Genomic DNA, 17,292 nt, shown 5'->3' on the forward strand with positions numbered 1-17,292 from the left:
GCGTGTGCGCACGCACACACGCGCACGCACGTTCACAGAGACCAAGGCAAGAGGGAGGGGGAGGAAGAAATAAAAGGGCTGAGCGGCCTAAAATGTTGAAAGGGAATCTTTGGAATCCAGGTCCCTGTGATTTGGTGACTGGTGGGATGGTGGGTCCTAGGGAAGCGCCCCTGAGGTGCCTCAGTATCCAGACTCAGGTTCAAGGCTCGTGATTGGCAGGGAGGCTGCAGACCTGGGTCCCGCTGACAACCGAACCAGATCCCAGGGTACCCAGGATGCTGGGGAGTCGAGTCCCTGGGGTGCTGAGCCTGTGGCTGCCTTGCCTCTCCCTGCTGACATCCTAATTGTGCCTCACAAACCCGAAGCATCAGAAGCTTTTATGAATGCCTCTGGCTGAACCTAGCACTGCCATGCTCCTCTGAGATCCTGAGAGCCACTTTCTGCTGGTTCTGACCTCCTCCTCTGCTGCTCCCATAAACACCCCGCCTCCCTGGGTTTCCTCCTCTGTAAATAGGAACAATGAGGGTACACATCTCACCAGGTCGTGAGCTAAGGTATGGAAAGCAGTTGGCACAGGGCTTGGCGTACAACAGGGGTGTAAGCAATGCTAGCAGCTATGAGTATTATTGGTGGTGGTCATTCCTGCCTTTTCAAGGATCTCCAGGATTCTGTCCTCAGGGGTGTTTCCTCTCCCTCTCTGTTGGCTCCTTCCCAGTCTCCTTCCCAGGGCCCCTCCAACGACAGTGCTCCTCGCTGCCTGGGCACTTCCTGGGTGATCTCATGCACTGCTTGGCTCTGTTTACCTTCATCTCACAGCCTCCAGAAGCCCAGATTTCCTGGGGTCAGTTCTGACTTAAAACCTTCTCTGTCCGTTGTCCCTGTAAGGTCACTAGCCAGACTTTGGGCCCCGGCCTTTGGCTCAGGAAACATGATCCGATAGCATGTCTATGTGCTGCCTCCTGGATGTGCCCCTGAATGTTCCCTGGGCACCTGAGACTCAACAAAGCTCAATTCAGCAAGCCCCCCCCCCCCCCCCCCCCCCCCCCAGCCCAAGTTCTCTTTCCCTCCGTTTTCCTGTCTCAGTCAACAGATACACTTTGCCAGCTGTCACCCACATCAGAAATGCAGGCGACATTATCCCTCCCTTCTCCCTACCCCAGCCCTGCAGCCGGCCAGCCCCTGAGTCCTAGGGATCCTGTCTCCAAACCTTGCTCCAGACTAGGCCTGTGGCTCCATCCACACCTTCACACAAACCGTTTGCTGTTCCCATTTTGTTCTGTTCCAAACTAGACCTCCATCCCTGGCCCGTGCACATGCCCCTCCTTCGTGAAGCCTCCAGCCTCCTTAGCTGACCCCGGTCTGGCTCTTTTTCTCCCTTTAAGGCACTGCCTGCCTCTTCCCTGGATGGGAAACCCCTGAGGGCAAGGGCTCTGCGTGACTCACAGCTGGTGGAGGAACTCTAGTGTTTGTATGAATCATGGAGTCCAACCGGTCACTGTACAGACCGGCAAACTGAGGCCTAAGGAGGTTCCAGAGCAGGAGGAGGCTGACCCGGGGCAAAACTACGGTCTGTGGGTCCAGCTGACGCCCCCCAGAAGGAGACGGGGTGACTGGCGCTGGGAACCGGGCCGTATCAAGTCACCGTTGATGAGGTCTCCACTGGGACGTAGCCGTTCTCTGATGTCTCTTCCCCTCTCCAGGCCTGTGCAAGTGCTGCCCCCCCTCCCCCCGCCCATGCTAGGAAGGCCCATCCCCCACCTCTGACTAGCTATTGCCCACTCACCCCTCACCTGGCATCTCACCGGATCCCCAGCACAGTGTCCCCGCGGAGACCTCAAGTGTACCCAATCCTCCTTTATAGGGCCATGTTCTCTTCTGCCCTCCTCCCACCTTTCAGCCCCACCCTGTGGCTCTCCTGAGGTCCCAGGCTCCCTGCCAAGGAAACTCACTCCCTTCCATCCAGGGAGGCTAGGAGCATCTCAGGCCAGGGCAGGGGGCTGAGGCCTCACTGGACAGCTGGGACGGATGAGGGATGTGTTTTCACATATGGGGTTCTAGTCTCTACAGCTGTCTTTCCCCCATCCATCCCAGAGCCCCCCTGTCCTTCCCACTGCTCCTTTCCCTGCCTCTGTGCTGGCAAAAGCCCATACCTCGAAGGCTCTGACCACCACGGCCTCAGCGATCAAACTGAGGCACACACAGCCACCCACGGGGACAGGCACAGAAACGCCAACAGCTACTTTTTCATCCACACTCACATTCTCTCACACGGCCGCATACCCTCATAGTTGTACACCCAATCTCAGTCAGACTCAGTCACCAACGCGCAATCTGAAGGACAGACAGGCACACACCCAGAAAGTCTCAGAGTCGCCAAGAGTCACCAAGTCTCTCTCTCCCTCTAAATACCCACGGCCCAACAAAGATGCAGGCTCACACAACCACAAACATGCACACCTGGTCACACACACACACACACACACACTCACACACAGTCACAAAGTCTCTCACACACAGATACAGAGCAATACACAGTCACACACAGAGAGAAACAGACACACACAGTTGCACACAGGCCCCTGGAGACACAGAACAATGGGCGCATTGTCTGGGCTGGCAGCAGCTGGGGAGGAAGGAGCCACAGTGTGGACGGAGGAGGCCGTGGGGGCTCCGTGCACCGCCCCCCGCTCACTCCCACAGCATCCTCAGCTTCTTCCCTCTTCCAGAAGCCAGACCCTGCGGGGACCTGGATTTACTGAGGGATTGGGCTCCCAGACGACCCTTCCTCAGACTCCAGCAATGTCTTGGAGGAGAGGCAGAGCTCCCTGTGGGCCTGGCTCCCTCTGGGGCTCTGGGAACTCAGGGTCCTTCATTCAGAGAGCCCTTTGCTCTCTCCTCCTGGGTTTGCCTCTCAGCCCCTCAGCGCAGCGCGCCCGGAAATCGGGAGCTTTGGGATCTGCTCTTCACCCCTGACCCCAACCCCTCCAGGACTCGCACACCCTCCATCTGAGCCCTGCCAGCCGGTGCGGGCAGCGCCTGGCAGCATTGTGGGTTCCCTATTGTGGTCGAGACAGAGATGCAGGTCACGGAGTCCATTCCTTAGTGGCAGTGGGTGGAGAAGGCACTGTTCTGTCAGTGAACTTCAGCGGGGCAGGATGCCCCTCCCAGCCCCAGGCTGGTTCCTTCTGACCTCCCACTTCGCCGGCCAGGCAGTCCCAGATCTTAATGGACGACTTCTCCAGGGGTTTCCTTACAGCCCCCACCTCATTTTAGTGGGTCTTTCCAAATCCTTTCTCACCCTCAGTTACCGGTATCTGCTGTGTGTCCTTGGGCGCATCACTTTCTCTTTCTGAACCTGGGTGTCCCAGTCTGGAAAATGAGGAGGGGTGTTGAAGCAGTTGAGAGTATTCTGTGGCCTCAGAGTGGGGGGCGGGGGCGGGAGGGGGTCTACGGGAGTGAGTGCTGAGTGTCATGTCACCTCAGCCCTCCTCCGCCCCTTTGTGGTCAGATCTGTGGGGAGTTCCTGATTTCTCAGGCCCTGCGGTGTCTCCACACCTCACAGCCTCAGGCCTCCCAGGAGGCCATACCAGTAGGAGGGAGGGAGGGACGTGCTGAGCTGTCCAGGGCACAGCCTTGCTTTTGCAACACTTTGCTTCCTCCAGCCCCCATCCCTTTCCTCCTGGGGGCTGAGGGCAGGCAACCGGACACACACATCCGGGGCCAGTCAGGACTCGGGGGTTCCCACAGACCTGTCCATACCAGGGGAAGGGGAAGTGGCAGGGGACTAGAGCTGGAGGGTCTCCACCCCCTGCACCCCGCCTCTCTCTCCAGGCTCCCTCACTCTCAGACTGGGTAGGGGGCCAGGCTGGGCAGTCTTGGGGCTGTCCTCAAGGGGCTGTCCCAGGAGCCTTGCTGATGTCCCACCCCTCCACTGCAGTGTTTGTTAAATTCCTGGGGTTCCTCTGCCTGCTCCGGGAGGCTCCCTAATATGGGGGAGCAGAGGTGGGGGGAGAGCATCTGACAGGTCAGACAGGTTATGCCAATGTCTCTGAGCCTCAGACTCTCCAGCTTTCAGGTGGGGATGGAGGTGCCCTTCAAGGTCGCAGGACCACCCTAATCGGAACTTTGTAATGGGTCCAGGCTGGGGGCAGGAGAGACCAAGGGTGAGTTTGTCTGTGGGGGCTTCGTGTGTGACTGGCTGCGAAGGGGGGGGGAGGGGGAGTTGAGGGACGCATCTTACCAGTCTTGACCAGAGGGACTCCGCGGCGGGCCAGACCCCCCAGGCTGACCGGGACGGCAGGCAGGGACGTGGGTGGGACCTCTGACGGGTCTCCCGGCCTGAGGGGGCGCAGATCCCAGCGCGGGGCCCTGCGGCTTCGATGACCACATTCTCCGGAGCATAACTCAGGACCAAACCTCTAACGAGTCTGGGCATGTGAGCCCTTCGAAGAGTTCTAGGGGGAGACTGACAGGGGCTGTCAGTGCAGGACCAAGGTGTTGGGACCACTCCAGTTGCTGGGGCGTCCACTCGGACGGGTGGGTGGTGACAGGATTGCTCTCCCCTTCCTCTAGGAGCCCCCCCCCCCCCACTCCTCTGCCCAGCTCGCCGAAAGACCCGCCTCTCCCCTACCCACGCTGGACCCCACCTGCCCTGGTAGGCGAGTAGGCTGGGGGTACCAGACCGCCGGCGTCGCCCACTGCGCAAGTGGGGCCCGGGACCTGAGCCCGCCTCTGCTCCTCGATTGGGCGCTTATTTAAATGTCCGGCCCCGCCCCGAGCTGGGGCGCATATATAAGGCAGCTCGGCGGGCGGCGGGCGGCATTCTGGCGCGGAGCTGAGCGGCGGCGGGCGCAGCTAGCGGGTCGGGCGCGGAGAGGGGGGTGCAGCTCGGTTTCCCCCCCGATACCCCTCCCCCTCAGGCGCGAGCCCCACCCCTCCGCCGGCCAGGCCGACCCGGCTGAACTATCCCCTGCGGCGCGAGCCCGGGGCGGCTCCGGGCGCCCCCCAGCAGACCCCCCCCATCATGGGCAGCCAGAGCTCCAAGGCTCCCCGGGGCGACGTGACCGCCGAGGAGGCAGCAGGCGCTTCCCCCGCTAAGGCCAACGGACAGGTGGGTGCACTCGGAACGGCCCGACCCGGCCCCCTCCTCCCTCACTTCGCCCCCTTTGGGGCCCTGGGCCGGGGCCGCGCGCTTTGTCCGGCCCGGGACACGCGGCGCCCCCTCCCCCGCCCGGTCCCTTTGTTCTCGGCGCCGCAGCCCCCGCGGGCGAAGCGAGGGGAGGGGCGGGGAGGGGGCGCCGGCCCGGCCCCGCTGCCTTCTTTGTTCGCGGCCCCGGCCCCCGGCGCTGCCCCCCGGCCGCCCCGAGTGCCGCGCGAGGAACAAAGGCGCTGCCGGGCCGCGCCAAGGGGGCGCCCAGGGGCCGCGGGGCGGGCGCCCGGGGGGGAGGGCACTCCACCCTTAGACCCGATCTCGGTGGCTCACGGCCTTCTTTTTGGCGGCGGTGGGGAGGTGGGGGGGAATCGAGATGGGAGAGCCTAGGGTGGGTGGGGGGCCGTTTACACAAAGCAGGAGGCTGGGAAAATGGGCCGTCCAGGTGCGGAGAAGAGCGCCCTGGGGCGGCTTCCCGCCCGTTGTCGGCTTGCTGGGCTCGCTCGCCCCCCCCGCCGGGGATCGGCGGCCTCGAGCGGGTCTGCGCCGAATGGAGAGCGCGCCCCGGGGGAGGGGGGTGGGGGGCCACGGGACCCCAGCGCCTCCTGCCGGCCGCGGCCTCTGCGCGCTCGGCCCCCGCGCGCTCGTGAGGGCAGGAGGGAGATGTTTGACGGGATCCCGGTGGGGGTGAAGCTACAGCCAACCTCCCGGGTTGCAGAATAGTCGGGGTCCCATTGCCTGGAAGGGGTCAGGGGCGGGCTGGGGGAGGTGGGGTAGAGCCCCGGCCCTCATTGCTGTCTCCTCTGCCCTGCAGGAGAATGGCCACGTGAAAAGCAATGGAGACTTATCCCCCAAGGGTGAAGGGGAATCGCCCCCCGTGAACGGAACAGAGGAGGCAGCCGGGGCCACTGGCGATGCCATCGAGCCAGCACCCCCTAGCCAGGGCGCTGAGGTCAAGGGGGATGCCCCCGCCAAGGAGACCCCCAAGAAGAAGAAGAAATTCTCTTTCAAGAAGCCTTTCAAATTGAGTGGTCTGTCCTTCAAGAGAAATCGGAAGGAGGGTGGGGGTGATTCTTCTGCCTCCTCACCCACAGAGGAAGAGCAGGAGCAGGGGGAGATCGGTGCCTGCAGCGAGGAAGGCACAGCCCAGGAAGGGAAGGCTGTTGCCACCCCCGAGAGCCAGGAGCCCCAGGCCAAGGGGGCAGAGGCTAGTGCTGCCTCCAAGGGAGGAGACACAGAAGAGGCAGGGCCCCAGGCTGCAGAGCCATCCACTCCCTCGGGGCCGGAGAGTGGCCCTACACCCGCCAGCGAGCAGAATGAGTAGCTGGGTGGGGGCAGGTGGGTGATCTCTAAGCTGCAAAAACTGTGCTGTCCTTGTGAGGTCACTGCCTGGACCTGGTGCCCTGGCTGCCTTCCTGTGCCCAGAAAGGAAGGGGCTGTTGCCCCCTCCCCGCCACGTTCCCTCTCCTTTTCCCTCCTGTGGATTCTCCCATCGTCCATTTGGCCTTCCTCTTAAGGCCAGTTGAAGATGGTCCCTTGCAGTTTCCCAAGTTAGGTTAGTGATGTGAAATGCTCCTGCCCCTGGCCCTACCTCTCCTGTCCCCACCCCTGTCCTGCCCTGCAGAAGGCAATTGCTGGTTTTCTTCCCCAATTCTTTTCCAAGTAGGTTTTGTTTACTCTATTCCCCAAATCCCTGAGCCAGATGTGGGGTGCCTACACTCCCAAACCCTGAGTGTCCAGCCTTCCCCCTCCCCCCCAACCCCTGTTGAGTTTTTAGTCTCTTGTGCTGTGCCTAGTGGCACCTGGGCTGGGGAGGACACTGCCCCTGTCTAGGTTTTTATAAATGTCTTACTCAAGTTCAAACCTCCAGCTTGTGAATCGACTGTGTCTCTTTTTTGACTTGGTAAGCAAGTATTAGGCTTTGGGGTGGGGGGGAGGTCTGTAATGTGAAACAACTTCTTGTTGTCTTTTTTTTCCCCCTCCCATTGTTGTAAATAACTTTTAATGGCCAAACCCCAGATTTGTACTTTTTTTTTTTTTTTCTAACTGCTAAAACCATTCTCTTCCACCTGGTTTTACTGTAACATTTGGAAAAGGAATAAATGTCGTCCCTTTAGTAGTGCTTTTTAATGAGTGGTCTTCTGGGAGTAGGGTGAGAAGACTGGTTAACCTCAACCCTTGAGGGAGGGATTAAGGTGAGGGGTAAGATTGTGGGGTTGTCTTCTTGTTCAGGAGGGTTGCCCAGATTCTCATGGACACCAGAAGGACAGGGAAGTGGAGTTGAAATCAACCCAGGGATACTGCTAGGAGACAAGCTCAGGAGGATGTAGAAATGTACCATTTTATTACAAAGATTCTCACAAAAATTAAAATAGTATCTCAAAAAGGAAACTAGACTACCAATCTCCACCTGCAGAACTGGGCGAGGATAGAGGGCAGGCAGTGTGAGTTTCTTGGCTCACAGGGGGCCAGTGGGAAGGTATGATAACAGAACCAATCTAAAAATGGCTGATATTACCTTAAGGAGCCTGACAGGGGGTCCCTCAAGATCTAGCCACTCCTAGAATGCCCAGTAAGGGCACCTTTCCAAAGCCACTAAGCAGGCACTTAACATTTCAGGATTTTGTCCTATGGCTTCTTAAGAATATGCTTTCCAGACCCAGCACCCTTTATGGTTCAAAATTAAGAAGTGGGAAAGGATGGGTGGCAAGACAGCCACTAGAAAAGCTCACTCCTAACACGTGCCCTGGGCTCAGGGCCCTGGTTCCTGTCTAGTCCCTGGGGATATTTATATTTAATATATTTTTATATAAATACACAGAGAGATAGAAAATATAAAATCTGAAGGGTTGTGGGAGAAAGGTGGGAAACTTGGCAGGAAGCCACAACTGGAGAGGTCTGCTCAGGCCAACTTGACCTCCTCCTTGACCCTGTGGAGAGAGCAGAGACTGGCATGAGATCATGCACCCCAGAGGCCTTGAGGCAAAAATATGGGGACAATGACTTCTATAGGACCCTAGCTGCCCAGGTGACTGCTGAGAGCTGGGGCTTCCTAGCTCTGCCTAGAACTGCAGAGATGGACTGGTCCCTGAAAGAGGTCTTTGTAAGCCGCACCAGCTGTCCCTGCGCCTTCCCTCGGCATAGCGGACAAAAGGGCTGGTGCTCCAATGCCAGGGAGATGGCTGACAGCTCCTTCCTCACCCTTTGGCTTCTTGCTTCTCCTCCTTGGTTTTCTCCTCTTCTGTGACTTCTAGAACATAAGAATGTAGGGATGGTGAAGGGATCCCTTCCAGAAAGACCCACGGAATTTTCACTTACCTGAAACCCCTTCCCCAACACTGCAGCTCAGTGGACATACTAAAGAGAGAAAAGCCCATCCCAGGCCCTCCCATTGAGCCCTGTGGAGAACAAACAGGTTGGACCGGTTTCCTGGCCTGCTAGAGCCTGAACCCAGTGGGTGGAGGCAGCCCCCTGGGAAACTGGGGTGAAGTGCTGGGAAAAGGGCTTGGGTGGTATGTGAGAGCCACACTCCTGACCAAGGGGAGCCCAGGCATGTCCCTGGCTCTGGAGCCTGGCAGGGCTCAATCAGCCACTGGAGATGACAAATCGAGTTTCATTCTTTTGTGGGCCCTGTCACTTCTGGGAGCTGAGACAGCCCCACAGAAGGCAGGGCCTGAGTCAGCTCCCTCCTCCCAGTGCCCTACATAGATTCATCCTCCTCTGGGGCCTGGGGCTCAAGACCCAAGTCCAGATACAACCCAAACCCACCTTTCTTCTCTTCTGGATCTTTCTCTTTTTCATCCTCAGTTTTGACTCTCTTGGCTTTTTTGAAGTTGGAAGAGTTCTTGCGACCGCCTTCTCCCTCTTCATCAGAGTCCGAGAACTCTTCCTCACAGGCGATTCGTTTGTCAGAGGAACAGACTGGGAAGTAATGGGAAATAATGGGTGAGAGTGCAGGAGATTATCTTTACCTCAGGACCTGTGCCCAGTGCCTCCCTGTGTGTCCAAGAGACACCAAGGGAAGGGGTGACCAAGAAGAAAGGAAGGAAACTCAGACTCCCTAAACTGTCCCAACTACCAGAACTTGGGTTTCTCAACAGGTGGGTAGCTTGAGAGGAAAGTGGAACCAAGAACAGTGGTGGGAAGTCAGCGACCTACTGAGTGGGAAATTACAGGCCCCTGGGTCTGGGTCTTACTCGAGATGCGCTTGTCAGGGTCTTCTTCGTCCTCGTCGCCACTCTCCTCTGGAATGGCATCCTCAGGAATCACCTGCATTTGGACCCCAGGTGCGTGGGGCAGCATTCGCAGGTTCTCAAACAGTCGCTGTCTATGGCCAATGGTAGAGAGGGTGGCTGGCTCTGGTTAGGGACAAACCAGAGCCTGGAATGTTCAATCAGGGTGTGTCTGGGGAATATACTCACTTGATCTTCTCCAGGTACTCATTGGTGTTCTGGTTGGTCATATTGGAAGGACTGATGTGAAGTTTGAAATCTGGTCCAAAGTATTCGAAGTAGTCGTTGTATGGAAGCTCTAATTGGGGGCAGGAGATAAGAGTCAAAGACCTGGCTACCATGGGACCCTGAGAAAAGCACTTGTAGGTTTATCTGGAACTGCTAGCCCAACCATCAAACTGAGAAGAATGCCTCTGAGACAGGGTGAGACCTGAGTGCTTATAGGGTTTCAGTCTTTTTAATGTCATTCTCCAGTGTCCACACCTCACCCCCCACTGAGGAGAAGGCACAAGCTCATGGTTTAGAAAAATTTAGGCAATGCTCGTCGGGAGCACCTCCTCACTCACTACCCCAGTTACCCTACAGAGTAGAAATTCCAAAGCTATAAATAACCACTGATCATTATGTCTAGACCAGAAGTGGGAAGGAGAGGCGGCAGGGTCAAAAAAGGACTCAGGAAAAAGCGATGGTCTGACAATCACAAGAAGATAGGGAAGAGAATCAATGCCCAGTATCAGAAGAGGAGAGGCCACATGGCCAATGGGGAAGGGGTTATAAACTCTAGGACACATGAGCTCTGGCTCTGCCCAGCCCAACCTGGCCCAGGGCTATTACCATTTGGGATCTCCGTGTCCAGAGCCACGGCTGTTTCATACGTCCAGCAGCGGGCCACGTTACGGATGGTATAACCGCCTCCTCCCAGCATCAGCATAGGCAGGTTGAAGCTCTTCACAAACTCTACACACTTGGCGTGCCCTTGATGGGAGAAAGGGGTGCTGGGTTACAGGAGCGCCTGGCAGAACCCTGCCCACCCATCTCTATGCTACCTGGTCTCACCTTTGATGGTCAGGTTGAAGCAACCTAACCGATCCCCAGATAGGGAGTCAGAGCCACACTGTAAGACAACTGCACTGGGTTGGAACATCTCCATTACTTTGGACATGACCTAAAAGGACACATCCTCGTCACCACCAGCTTCAAGAAAAGCTATGTGATGTTAGGGGCTGCAAAGGGTGGGCTGCAGTACTTCTTCCGTTTCCTGTATTTATTCCTACATTTCCACTCTCCCTCGTGCGGGGTGGTAAGGAGGAAGTATCAGTCTGGAGTTCTTGTTTCCCTATTTAGGATTTCAGTTTTTCAATTTAGGAGGCTCTCCAAGAGGCTTCTTCTAGCTCTAGTAATGCTGAACCTAGAACAGCCTCACCTTTCCCTCAGTCTTCCGCTTCTTTCACTACCCAAGCTCCAGTGCCCCTTCTTCTGACCCTTGGCTTCATCTGCCCTGCTCCTTCAGTCTTTTGAGACTTTGAGCCTCCTATTGTGAGGGAGTGCTCATCTTCACCTTTCCCATTCTCACAAGACTTTGACGTTACCTAGGACAAAGATCATACCTTGGACTTCTCTGTCACCCCTACTGCAAGGCATACAGTAGGCACTTGACTACCTAACCTTATTAGGTTAATACTCCAGTAATGGTTCCTTGTGGATTGCAGGTGAAGATTTAACTCCTCAGCTTGGCATCCAAGACCCCCATATACATTTCCCACGTCCTTCAACACTCCTCCCACCCATCATACTGATCTACATACAGCTATGTACTGTCCCCCCCTGCTGAATGCCATCCCTGCCCTCCGGCCTCCACCTCCTTCTTCACATAGCAACTCCTCATTTTCCAAAGTCCAGCTCAAATGTCACCACCTCTGTGAAATCCTCTTTGACTACCCTCTCCCCAGCCCAGGCAGCGGTTTGTCTCCCCTTCCTCTGTTCATCCTGCAAAACAGTAATGACCACACACTGTTGTGTGTGTGCCTGCCTCCCACGATGTAGACTGTGAGGTCTTTAAGGGCATGATTCATGTCTTAGATACTCTTGTATCCGACAGAGGGCCTGACCCACAGAAGGCATCAATAAATATTTGGATGAATTTTGTTCCTCTAGCTGACCACACAGCATAACAATCCAGGGTCAAAACACAGCTCATTTCCCAACCAGCTTCTCAGTGGGGTGAGGTCCCTGAGGTATGCTGGGGATACTTTGCTACCCATCCCTTAGACTAATCCCACTGGTAGCCCGGGTGGTGGATAAGCCACTTACCGGCTTGAAAATGGCCTCATAGGACTCGTCATCGATCCCATCTCGGAGCGGGTAGTTAACAGCGTAATACTTGCCTTTGCCAGCCCCAATATCCTAATCAAGAGGGACATTAAAGTAAAACTGAAAGATGAAGCTAGGAAGAAGTTCAAGGACAGGGGCTGGAAGGCTAAGGAAAGAGGCAGTATTCTAAGAGAGACAATTGGGATCCATGAAGTGGGCCAGGGACAGAGCAGGGGCACCTTGGTTAATACCATTCCCCTCACTAGCAAGTCTAGCTCACGTTTCTGGACACACCACTGAGCCTGCGCCCAGGCTGAGAACTGTTTATGGAGCCAGAGATGGAATATCCTACCCCAGAGCACAAGACCTCCACCTTTGGATTGGGTTAGAGCTGCTGGTAGTTGGGTCACAGAACTAACACCCACCCTGGGACGACCTTTTCCTCTCCAGAGAAGGTAGAAGAAAGACCATTTATTATGCTGGCCACAGCAAACATGAATTAGTGCTACTTTTTCACCAGAGGGCTAGTGCATGGCAAAGGGTTGGTTTCATATTCATGCTAATAGAAGCAGATACAACAGTTCAGTGAGTTAGTTTCCAAGGACTTTTATCCTGAGGTCTATAGATGGGCTTCAGTAAGGGGAGGTGTCTTTAATTAACTATTCAGTATCAGATACAAAAGATTCCTTATGCTTTCCTGGTGACAGAGTCCATAGCTTTCAGTCAGATGATCAAAGGGGAAGGTTAAGAACCCTTGAGATGGTCCATAAGGGTCTCAATTCCTAGCCCATGAGAGAGAGAACCTGATGTCTCTAGCCTAAAATTCAAATTGTTTGGGGCATCTGAATAGTGCAGTGTAACTTAGCTGTGGCCAGGAGGGGCTTGCAATGAGTCATGAGACCCCTATCCCTCCCAACCCTTTGTGTCTCATCATTCCCTTCCTCCAGAATAAGGGAGGGAAGACCAGGGCAGGTACCCTAGGCTGGGGTATGGCATTCTGAATGGCAGAAGGGGCAGGAAGTGGTTTCTGGTGACATGAGATAGGAGAGTTAGAGCTGGCAGCTAGGGGTGAGCTGCCTGGCCCCTGAAGGGAGTTCTCACCCGTAGGTCCCCAGTTCCCGGGAAGTACTCTCCGTATTTATGAAAGGACACAGTCATGACCCGGTCTGTGGTATAGAAGGCCTCTTCCACGCCATCGCCGTGGTGAATATCAATGTCAATATACAGCACCCTCTGGTGATACCTAGGATCAGAAGGGGGTCAGGGGTCTGGCGGCTCTCTGGGAGTGGGACGCGCCAAGGGCGCCAGGTCCCAGCTTACCGGGCTGGCTGCCTCCCTCAGGTATCTCTAAGCACCAGAGACGTGGAAACTGGCTGAAGGAAGGTGGAAGAGCGGCAGGGTGTCTCCAGAGGCCTGACCAAGCCGACCAAGTCCGATCTTCCTACTCTACAGCCAGGCTCAACTCCAGCCACACAGGGACACTCTGGAGGCAGGATCTGAGCAGCACCTGCCCCTGATCTTGCCGTGGGCTCAAATCAAACCGGGACCCCGTCAAAGAGAGGATGGCCAGCCAGAGACACTCACTGAACACATCCTAGCCAGCACACCGCTAGGAAAAGCAAACTAGGGAGGCAAGCCCAGGGGGAGAGGGAAGTGGGAACCTGGCCTAAGGTGCTCCTCCAAGAGACAAGGCCAGGCAGGCATACTTTAGCAGTTCCAGGATGGCCAAGACGATATCATTGACGTAACAGAAGCCAGATGCCTCAGACTTCTTTGCATGATGCAGGCCCCCAGCCCAATTCACAGCGATGTCCGTCTGCTGCTTATTAAGTTTCACAGCACTTGCTGGGTGTGAAAGAGAGAACACAAGACTGTTAGCAAGCCATTCTCCCCCTTTCCCCAAGAAGCCCAGGAAACCTGGTGAGAGGTAGAACCTGCCTATTCAATCGCTGGACTGTTCTCTCCCTCCCTCCCTATTCTAACAGGGAGTAAATATGACATTGGCTGGCTACTCTAAACAACTTTTTTTCCAAACCGAAGGTGGAAACCCATCAGTAGGCCTTAAAATTGGTTTAGTGGGTCATGATTAGTGTGTGTGTGTGTGTGTGTGTGTGTGTGTTTATACACACACAATTTTAAACAAAACAGACTAGAATAAAATAACAGTAAAGGAAGTTGCTCTTCTGTGAAACTGGCTTCAGAATGACAGTGTGTGTGCACAACCTGGATTGCAAGAGTAAATGTATTTCTTACCATGGTTCATGGTCAAAAAATGATGAAGATACTAAAGGAACCAGAAGCTCAAAGCACAAACAGGCCCAAGAAGTGAGAGAAATATACACTTGTGTATGCAGGTGCATTTGTGGCATGTAACTTTAACAGCAATAAAGACACAGAACAAGCCAAATGATCCAAGAGGGACCAATTATATAAACTGACGTTGGTCCATAACATGGCATAATCCTGAAGCCACTAGAAATCATGCTATAGACTACCAAAGAAATCTTAAAGATTTACTAAATAAAAAATTCAGACACAAAACTATATACACGTGACACATTTTTATAAAATATGGATGTATATGTTATATCCAGATATATACTAACAAAAAAGAATGCATATACAAACACCAAAATGGTAGTAATGATTATCTTTGGACAGTATGATTGTGGGTAATTTTTTCCTGTGTACATCTTTGTTTTCTGAGGTTATATTGAGAGGCAGGGGGAAGGGGAGAAGAGACCAAACAATGATCATAGGAAAATATATATTTGTTAAAAAAGGGTTTAGAGTAATCCTGGAGGTAGTCTAGAAGTTAATAATGGAAGTGGGAGATACGTGAGGAGTATTTCTGACCTCTAAAGGTAATTACCATGCTCTTTTGTAAGACACAGATGATGACACTTCCCATTTTTATAGCACTTTGCAGTTTGCAAATTGCTTCTATGTACAGCATCTCAACAACCCCACGAGGTCTGCAGGGAATTCCAGTATGTAAGATCTCTGGGTAGGAGAGGACAGTCAAGGACACCTGTCAGTACCATGTCAGAGACTGAACCTGGGCTGGGACTGAACCAGAAGGATATTTTAAAGACCTAAGGTAAAAACTCACAAGACCCATTTTATGGGGTCACAGATCAGCCCTACTAGGACAGTGGCCTAAAAGGCAGACCTCACTAATACAACCCAGCACTGCCCTCGAGGAGGGAGGTATATTCCTTACCCACAGAGCCACCAGTAGATAACTGACAGAACTCAAACAGGCCATCAAATACCGGACAGTCCTCACCAACGTTGACTTGAAAGACAGAAGGGGAAAGTTAGTTTCCACAATTCCTTTAGTTTTTTGTTTACATATTTATGAGCTCATGGGAAAAAACAAAGAATTTGGATTCAGAAGGCTTGGGTTCTAGTCCAGGCTCTACTACTTACTGGCTTTGTGATTGGGTCAAGTCATTTAACTTCTTAGAGCTTTGGCTTATTATCTTTAATTTTTTTTTAATGTTTTATTTATTTTTGAGACAGAGAGAGACAGAGCATGAGCAGGGGAGGGGCAGAGAAAGAGGGAGACACAGAATCCGAAACAGGCTCCAGGCTCTGAGCTGTCAGCACAAAGCCTGATGCGGGGCTCGAACTCACAAACCGTGAGATCATGACCTGAGCCGAAGTCGGACACTTAACCGACTGAGCCACCCAGGCACCCCTGGCTTATTATCTTTAACAAGCAATCATGATATCCACCTCACCTAAATGTTGAGAAGATTAACAGAAATCTTATGTGGGGAAGAATATAGCAAGTAAGTACTTGAACAAACAGATACGAAGAATTAAGTGAGCTGCCAAGGTTGTATAACAAGACAATGGCAGCACCAGAATCAGAGTCCAGGTGTCTTGACCCATACAGTATAGTGCTCTTTCTACTACACCTACAAGTGACAACTGGAGTAAGGTTATTTCAGGCCTAACAGGGCAAAAGTACAAACTAACACATAATGAGGAAATGGATGCAAATAGTAATGCAAACAAACGAAAGACAGGAAGGGAAGCACACCTGAGGGCTGTAGTCACGGAGCTAGAGAGGAACCTTAAGGCTCCATGTCATCTCTCACAGAAAAGGAAAGTACTGAGACATCAACGAGACACAGGAAACTAGAGGCAGGGGTAGGCTAGATCCTTATTCTCTTGCCCTAGCCTTCCTACTACATCCACTGCTATCAACTGGGATTCCCAAAGTAGAGCAAGGAGAAGCCCTAGAATGAGGAGGGTAGCAGAGCCCAGCTCGGACTGTGTAACCTTCTGAGAGACAGCTGAAGCTCAAAGTCTGCAATAACCATGAGCGTTACCAACTCTGGCACTGCCCTAAGCTTGGGAGGGTGCCCTGCCAAGACAAGTGCTCTGAGGAAGTGTGGCCTGCATAACGGGGTGAGGAGTAGTAGGTGGCTCTCACCCCCACTTCCCGGGTAAACACTGGGAGGCTGTGTCAATAAGAACTTTGGTCCCTGGGGCCAAGCTATCTATCCACTGGCAACTGAATGCCTCCTCCGGTTGCTTTGTCTTTCATTGGGTTTGGCCTGCCTAGGTTTCTAGAGTTTTGTTTATACTCTCATGTGGGATATGTCTTATTTATTATTATTATTTTTTTAAGTACGCTCTAAGAGCAATATGGGGCTTGAACTCAAGACTCCAAGATCAAGAGTTGCATGCTCTACTGAATGAGCCAGCCAGGCACCCCACAAAATGGTTATTTTAGATATGAGAAAAAAATATTTCCCTTCAGGCCCCGAACCAACATGTGGCTCAAGTGGCCAGCCCATTATTCCCAGTTCAACAAGCTGTGTGATTGGAGACGGAAAGGGGGGAAATGGAAACCCTCACCTGGACTAATTTGTAAGACTAGGGAGGACTCTTTTTTTTTTTTTTTTTAATTTTTTTTTTTTTAACGTTTATTTATTTTTGAGACAGAGAGAGACACAGCATGAACGGGGGAGGGGCAGAGAGAGAGGGAGACACAGAATCAGAAGCAGGCTCCAGGCTCTGAGCTGTCAGCACAGAGCCTGACGCGGGGCTCAAACTCACGGACCGCGAGATCGTGACCTGAGCTGAAGTCGGACGCTTAACCGACTGAGCCACCCAGGCGCCCCGGGAGGACTCTTGTATGGGTTCTCCTCTTCCTATCACAAATACTTTTCTTATTCTTAGGGTGGCATTATACTGAAGAGAACAATACTGGGTGAGAGATGAGAGAGCGGAGGAAGGTGGAGAAGGTGGTAAAAAGCACCCTGCAGAAAGATGCATGGGATTAACAGGGGTTTCAGGAGAGGGCTTATACCACTGTGGTGGTGTAATGGGGTGGAATGGGGAGTAGGACAGAAAGGCTGTGTGACCAAGGGGAGGTGCCCAGGGGGGGTTCAACTGTATTGGCAGCGTTGTGTTTCCTAGAAAGAAAGGTTGGTAGGGGCACGTGCGTGGCTCAGTTAGTTAAGTGTCTGACTTCGACTCAGGTCATGATCTTGCGGTCTGTGGGTTTGAGCCCCCCACATCGGGCTCTGTGCTGACAGCTCAGAGCCTGGAGCCTGCTTCAGATTCTGTCTCCCTCTCTAT

General features: G+C 53.7%; 2 protein-coding genes across 8 annotated transcripts in view; one reads left to right on the forward strand and one right to left on the reverse strand.

The window, feature by feature from the left end:
• The first annotated feature begins 4,809 nt into the window (after positions 1-4,809).
• On the forward strand, positions 4,810-7,265 carry MARCKSL1 (MARCKS like 1). Its single transcript, XM_049617590.1, has 2 exons — positions 4,810-5,110; positions 5,964-7,265. Exons 1-2 carry the CDS (start codon positions 5,024-5,026, stop codon positions 6,471-6,473), a joined length of 597 nt encoding a protein of 198 aa, XP_049473547.1. The 5' UTR covers positions 4,810-5,023; the 3' UTR covers positions 6,474-7,265.
• The window catches only part of HDAC1 (histone deacetylase 1), a 31,893-nt gene continuing 21,763 nt past the window's right edge, over positions 7,163-17,292 (reverse strand). For 5 of the 7 annotated variants that reach the window (XM_049617582.1, XM_049617584.1, XM_049617587.1 and 2 more), the window contains 11 exons: positions 14,915-14,989; positions 13,398-13,536; positions 12,793-12,934; positions 11,692-11,784; positions 10,438-10,546; positions 10,216-10,356; positions 9,571-9,679; positions 9,346-9,476; positions 8,918-9,070; positions 8,351-8,399; positions 7,163-8,079 (listed from right to left, as the gene is read on the reverse strand). In XM_049617582.1, coding sequence (XP_049473539.1) covers positions 8,052-8,079; positions 8,351-8,399; positions 8,918-9,070; positions 9,346-9,476; positions 9,571-9,679; positions 10,216-10,356; positions 10,438-10,546; positions 11,692-11,784; positions 12,793-12,934; positions 13,398-13,536; positions 14,915-14,989 — 1,169 coding nt within the window. In that variant the 3' untranslated portion in view covers positions 7,163-8,051. Of the gene's footprint in view, positions 8,080-8,263; positions 8,400-8,917; positions 9,071-9,345; positions 9,477-9,570; positions 9,680-10,215; positions 10,357-10,437; positions 10,547-11,691; positions 11,785-12,792; positions 12,935-13,397; positions 13,537-14,914; positions 14,990-17,292 lie in introns of all 7 variants that reach the window. The other 2 variants (XR_007454843.1, XM_049617589.1) reach the window with 2 other exon arrangements.

This window comes from Panthera uncia (assembly GCF_023721935.1).
Source record: "Panthera uncia isolate 11264 chromosome C1 unlocalized genomic scaffold, Puncia_PCG_1.0 HiC_scaffold_4, whole genome shotgun sequence".
Lineage (NCBI taxonomy): Eukaryota > Metazoa > Chordata > Mammalia > Carnivora > Felidae > Panthera > Panthera uncia.

What these genes read in the sequence shown, in the direction of transcription:
- MARCKSL1 (XM_049617590.1), top strand. Translation starts at nt 5,024, where the DNA reads ATGGGCAGCCAGAGCTCCAAGGCTCCCCGGGGCGACGTGACCGCCGAG. An exon ending in CCGCTAAGGCCAACGGACAG is followed by an intron (nt 5,111 to 5,963) that starts GTGGGTGCACTC and finishes TCTGCCCTGCAG; the next exon opens with GAGAATGGCCACGTGAAAAG.